Source organism: Rhagoletis zephyria, unplaced genomic scaffold, assembly GCF_001687245.7.
Source record: "Rhagoletis zephyria isolate East Lansing unplaced genomic scaffold, Rhagoletis_zephyria_1.1 Rzeph_scaffold_01952, whole genome shotgun sequence".
Classification (NCBI taxonomy): domain Eukaryota; kingdom Metazoa; phylum Arthropoda; class Insecta; order Diptera; family Tephritidae; genus Rhagoletis; species Rhagoletis zephyria.
In genome coordinates this window covers 26,181-33,005 of record NW_016159036.1, presented here as the reverse complement: position 1 = coordinate 33,005, position 6,825 = coordinate 26,181, and the positions used below count along the sequence as shown (strand labels likewise).

At 32.1% G+C, this 6,825-nt stretch overlaps 1 protein-coding gene across 2 annotated transcripts in view; it reads right to left on the bottom strand.

Moving 5' to 3' along the window:
• Positions 1-6,180, bottom strand: part of LOC108365664 (venom allergen 5-like) — a 29,589-nt gene extending 23,409 nt beyond the window's left edge. The window contains exon 1 of one of the 2 annotated variants that reach the window (XM_017619762.1): positions 5,321-6,180. In XM_017619762.1, coding sequence (XP_017475251.1) covers positions 5,321-5,411 — 91 coding nt within the window. In that variant the 5' untranslated portion in view covers positions 5,412-6,180. The remainder of the gene's footprint in view (positions 1-5,320) is intronic. The other variant, XM_017619761.1, reaches the window with a different exon arrangement.
• Positions 6,181-6,825: the final 645 nt, after the last annotated feature.

The following is a 6,825-nucleotide window of genomic DNA, read 5'->3' as shown; positions in this document are numbered from 1 at the left end:
TTTATGTTTATTCAAATAATCTTTATTACGAGTATACATACTTAAGTAGTTAGATATATTTGTATATGTATTCCGAATACAGTATTCGAATGTCTATGTGGCACAAAATAATACATTTACAAGCTGTGCTTTATTAATTAAATTCTTACCTTTGTTAAATATTAGCTTTTAGGAACTTCATTCTCCTAGAAATTAATTGATATGCAACAGAAGCATGCCACACTGCTAAAACGTGAGTGAATGTTGAATTCAAACATATTAGAATTGATGAACTTAAATCCATCAAGNATATATTTGTATATGTATTCCGAATACAGTATTCGAATGCCTATGTGGCACAAAAGAATACATTTACAAGCTGTGCTTTATTAATTAAATTCTTACCTTTGTTAAATATTAGCTTTTAAGAACTTCATTCTCCTAGAAATTAATTGATATGCAACAGAAGCATGCCACACTGCTAAAACGTGATGAATGTTGAATTCAAACATATTAGAATTGATGAACTTAAATCCATCAAGTAGCGTTTCTGAATGCTGAGCAGACAAAAAATAAAGCTATACCAAATACGAGCACATCTGCTGCTAGAAATCGCAAGTAATCTGATAAGTATTTAGCCGAATGAATTGATCCAAACCCAAATCAATTTGATATTTGCGCCCCAAGTGTGGGTAAAGAATATTAATGTTTTTGGGTTTTGCTTTTAGCTGCGATCGAATTCGAAGTGGCGAATATGCCACAGTGACATATAAAATAAGTTCTTTTTATGGTAAAAAAATGAGCCAAAAAAGAATCTAGAAGCGCATGTGAATTTTTTTCTGATCGATTTAAAATTAATGAATTATGTGTGTTGGGTCCGCTAATCCACTGTTGACCTTGTATATCTACTGAATTCCTGAGGCGAAGAAATGTACGCTAAATATACATACGTAAGTATGTACATACATATCGTCGTTTAAAGTGCAAAACCGCGTATCAACAAAATGCAAAACCGCGTATCAGCAAAATGCAAAGCCACGTATGTGACATTGCATAAATTATTTTTTAGAGAGTAAAAACACTCATATTTCAAAATGGTTTTCTTTTTTATAAAGAAATTGCATATCAGGATAGTATATTTCAGGACGAATGGATAAGGATTGGGCCAAGAACTTGTGTGAGCAAATTCAATTTTTGGCAGCCAATGTCAGTTACGCGGCTTTGCAGAATGACGATACGCGGTTTTGTACTTTAAACGACGATATGTATGTATCAACAAAGCTTTTATGTATACACAACGCTGGCATCTTTATTTCTTTTACGGAATAATACTTTTTTTTGGATCACAAAAATAGTATAAATTACACCGTGTGACAAAAACCAAAAATTTTTAAAATACACGAAAAAATCCATATATTTAAAAAACTAGGCGCCAAATATAGTATAATTGCGTTCTTAATTTTTCTCTCTGACGTCGGCATTTTTTTAAAGGACTTTGAAATTTCCAGGATATGATTGAATAAAAAAAAAATTTTAAGATTTGGTGCATTGTAGAGTAACAATATGGGTTTCAGTTAAAAGGAAAAATTCTGTAGAATTTACAAAAAAAAAAATAACCTTTTGTTTCACTAGGACGAATAAATGTTGAAAATGTCCTTTTAAAACTATATCTTTGAATTTCCTTGGAAATTTCCAATATTTATTTTTGAAAAAAATATATGTTAAGGACTAATGTGTAAACTGCCACATCGTCGAATCTCGTCCTTCTAACTTGATTAGGTTTAGATAAAAAAAATTTACACTTCTGGTCACAAAGAGTAACATTCATTTAAATTAGAAAAAAGAATTAGAAAAAATAGAGACACGAAATTTTGAGCAGTGTTGAAATTTTTTTTTTCGTTTGTTTAATGTGCATTAATTTTTCATTAAAGCCTAGCTAGTTATGTAATAGTTAACAGCGTATTATTTCACATTTTAATCTTTGTAGAAAAATTAAAAAAAATACACGACAAACTTTTTATTCATAATTTTTAGAGCAATTCTAAATATACCGTTTTTCTGCCCATTAAATAATAAGTTGTAAGTTTAAGGAGCCTAAGAATTCGTGTTGATTTTTTTTATTTTTTATTTTTTGCAACGGTGCTATTGTGCTCTTCCATATAAAAGAAATTGTCGAATATAGTAACTTTGTACGGAAGAAAATGCGTGACGCCGTCAGCAGAAAAAAATTCAAAAATCAGCTGTACTTTGTAGAAACTTCAAACTAGAAAACTGTCGTTATGCAACTTTGTTGAATTTTTCTAATTCTTGTAAAAAAAAAGTTAGAAATTTGGATTCCCTTTGCTTATGTGAGACATATAATATTGTCTCGGCGTATACAAGTGCTACACATAGTACCAGGAACTCTTTTATTTTATTGGAAAACTGTGTCGAAACCGAACTTTATCGCAGTCACCGGCTTATAGTTTTTTGACCTAAAAAATATACCATACATACATATGTAGTACTGCGAATACACTCAGGAATTCCACTTTTTCAAGCTATGATATATTATACATGACCCAGCGCCCTATATAGCAAGGCCTTTATATATATTGCCCTGCACTCGCTTTAAGGGGAATTTTTTTCAAAACTTCAAAGGAATTAAAATGAGCTAGTCTGTGCCTAGCAAGACCGTTATATTCACAGAGAATGAGCCTTATAAATAAAAATTAAGCAATTTCTTTTTCTTAAAATTGCATACCGCTCGAATGTGTTCTGGCGTTTCTTCGGCGAGCTGGCGAATGCGACAAACATCTGTATCTGAAATGTTAATGTTAACGAAAGTGATAACGAAGAGATCAGTGTCTGCTGTAGTAACCAGTAAGAATTTTGATGTCCTCCTTGCCTAAATTAGGTACATAGTTTCTTTGAAGCTTACTTTGAAGGACTACACTGGATATCCCACTCAGTGCCTATTGTACAATTCGTCTACCCGCCTCCTCATTGCTCTCATTTCCTTCACATCCCAGTACCCATCCTCGTAAGACAGTGTTCTTGGCTTTAAGAGCGCTTAGGACATTGAAGCAATCATATACTGGATTAGAATTTATTTTGTAGGACTTCAATGCCAGTAGGGCTGCCCGCTGTCCGACATAATGCAGATATATTTCGAGAATGTGCCGCTTTTAATGAATTTTCTTCTTGAATGAATCTCCGCTTGAAAGCCAGCCCCAGTTTCTGGTTTAGATCCATTCTTCTCTGTGCCATTGTGATCACCTTTTACAAGCTTTTATTTAATTTCGACTATGCCAAGCAATTAAAATATATTTTAACTAAGTGTTTTATTAAAAATGCTTTTAAAAACCTAGGTAGCGTCTATATCTTTTTACTTTCGCATTTGACATTTCTCTTCTTCGCAAAAATAGTCGATAAAAATAGGTTGGACAGCGAAAGCTTATCGGTTTAAGTAGAGATTATTTCATAATAACAGATTAATTTGTCTGTGTGTGTATGTATATATTTATGTATGTTTGTATATATTTATTTTTCACACAAGCATAATAATCGATCTAATCGCCTTGTGATTGTGAGCCCAGATGTATTATTGAATACGACTTGTTAGCGAAATGAAAGCTAAATTGAAAAAGTCAACACTCCCAGTTATATGTATTCGACAAAAGCTACATAAAAATAAGCTAATTTATGCAAAAGAAATAAAAAAGTCGAAAAAGAGCAAATCAANCGTGTGTATACTGGGTATGTATGTATATATTTATTTTTCACACAAGCATAATAATCGATCTAATCGCCTTGTGATTGTGAGCCCAGATGTATTATTGAATACGACTTGTTAGCGAAATGAAAGCTAAATTGAAAAAGTCAACACTCCCAGTTATATGTATTCGACAAAAGCTACATAAAAATAAGCTAATTTATGCAAAAGAAATAAAAAAGTCGAAAAAGAGCAAATCAAAAAAGGTAACAAGTCTTCCAACTACTTGGGCGTAAAGAATACCAAATGGCACTGGATGGAGCAGAAGATCGAAGCGAAGATACATATTCATCAGCTTAAATTAGAGGCTAACTTAGGCCAAAACCATAAAAGATATTTGCGCCCTACTACTTTTTGTTGCTAATTATTAGCACTCAAAGGAATAAATATTCAAAAGTTGGCAAACGAAGGCATATATTTTAGATCTCACTTCAATTTAAACCTGTTCTGTATATTGAGAGCTTAATTTTAAATTAAAAAGTGTCATATAGCAGCAAAAAATGGTACGTTTTTGGCACTGGTTAATATTAGCAAATGTTTAGCTACAAAAAGTTATGTGTGTGTGTGGTTTTTTTTAATAGATAAAACAATTTTATTTGCATGTTAACGCAATTCATTTNTAAAGTTGTGTGTGTGTGTGTGGTTTTTTTAATAGATAAAACAATTTTATTTGCATGTTAACGCAATTCATTTATGAATATGGTTTATTTTAATGTTTCAGGTTTTCTCATAAAATCCTATTTTTGTTGAGCTCAATTGTGCTTCTAATTGATTTTAAACATTTCAATAATCATAAATAGCCGACACGCAAAACTAGCGTTTTAAACTGAACGTTTTAATATCTAATTTAAATTCTGTTTAATCACAGTAATAAAAGACAAGAAAAAAAGAAATTGTTTTCTTCATAAACATATGTGTAGGTATATCTGCTAAAATTTTTTTATATATATCTTAATGCACTCAAAACAATTGCAGCAAAAAAAAAAATACTTGTTTGATTATAAATTAAATTTTTTTTAAATTTGCAATACTTTGGTAACACTGTGGAACACAAAAAACCTAGAGTGCTCATATATCAAGTTTTAATAGCTGTTGGCTATGCGAATAATGCCTCATACTCAGATTTCCTACATCAATTCATGTTCTCACGGAAAAAAGTTTTCATGATTTCCTAGATCAGTTCATGTTCTCACGGAAAAAAGTTTTCATGATCCAAAAATCTGAGTATAGCGGCCAAATTTTGTTTCTCCAAATTTTGAAAATTATTGGTACTTTGGCCTAATTTCGTTGAAAATAGCATACAAAACAAATATATGNCCAAATTTTGTTTCTCCAAATTTTGAAAATTTATGGTACTTTGGCCTAATTTCGTTGAAAATAGCATACAAAACAAATATATGGCAAAAAACGGTGCATTTTAAAAATTTGAGAAAAAAAAATGTTCCCGCTATACTCAGATTTTTGGATCATGAAAATAAAAATTTAAAACAGTTGGTAGCCACAAATACCTTTTTTGATTTACAACCTAATAATTGGTTACTAGTTTTTAACACTTTTTTCTTCTTTACTAAGTTTTTTCTCGCTTACCCAACAGTTGTCCGCGACACGCCAAAGCTACGCTGCAGTATACTAGCACCAGAGCTGCTTGCAGTAAGTATCTTTGCGGCATTATTTCCATTATATGTCAGTTTGTTACTGCAAAAACTTTTCTTTTAATTAAAATTTTGTTGCTTAATCCACTGGTTGCAAAACACTTTTGCTCTTTTAACCACACGTCCCGTTGTTGCACACTTGCTACGCTGCTGACTTTGTACACTTCTACGGAGCTTTTTTTATTAAGTGAGTTACCACTTAAATTTTTTTTTCTTTTTTTTTTTTGAGTCCGAACTACAAAAATCTTGCACTTTGTCCTGTATAACTTTTTTCTTCACATTTAAAGACAAAGGTATATATTATTTAATTTTCTTTTGCTGCTTCGACTTTTTAATATTTACCGCACTAAATTTTATTAAATTTTTTTGCTTTATTGTTACACCTTAATTTCAATTTAAAAAAATTTTAATTAAAATTCTAATTTTATTTTCTCAAATGTTTTCACCAATTTGCAAATGCTTTCAAATTTTACGCCAAGACTCGTTTCAATGCGTCGAAGACAGACAATGTAAATCCAATATCCACTCTCGTCGCTCGTGTCCAGTCAGCTAGACTTGCAGGCGTCTTATGGTTAGCCGTTCGCAACGATCGTACGCTTTTATATCACCCATCAAATCAATTCCACTGAAAAGCGCAAGGCAAAAAATAGGAGTGAGAAAAAGTGTACAAATCGAAATGGAGACGACACCAACGACGACGGCAAAGCGCGAATTGGCCCACCGGCAACGTAGCTGATCGCGAGAATTGATCAATCAGAGCACATTTGTAGTTGCTTCAGCGTCTTCTTTTGGTCGCTGTTTGCTCGTTTGCGTGTTGTGTTGTTATCTCCAACCTCTCATTAATGTTTATTTAGATTTTTTTTTTGTATTTATCGTTTGTGTTACTTTTAATTTTATTCATTTTTTGAGTTGACCATTGCCGATCGTAGTAGAGAGCGATTTTTCATTTATTTTTCGGCTTCTCGCAGTCGTTCTCATGAAAACCAGCAACATTTGTATGGCGAGCAACATGTTGCGGGTAAAATGTTGCTAATAACATAATACTTGGAATGAATATTAATACTTTTATTGACTGGTTTGATTATTTTATAAAGCGTTCGGAAATCAGCTTTCAGACTTATTAATTTAAAGATTGAAAAACATTTTCGTGGGAAAGAAAACTCTTAAAACCATTGAATTCAATTTTAGTGATACGATAAATTAAATAAGGTATTTATGGAAATGTGCGTGTTAAACGAAATATTTAGGTGGATACAATTTTGGAAGATAGTTTCCACCTTTTTGAAAGTATGGTTAGGTTAAGTTAAGGTCGCTTGTCAAGGGACTCACTTAGACCGCGATCGTTTTCGTTGTGATGCGAATGGTAACCATTAAGTTGTGGCGAGAACGCAGCATGCCGCGAACGAAGTTTCATAGCTGGCAGATGCTTATCCCGGAGAG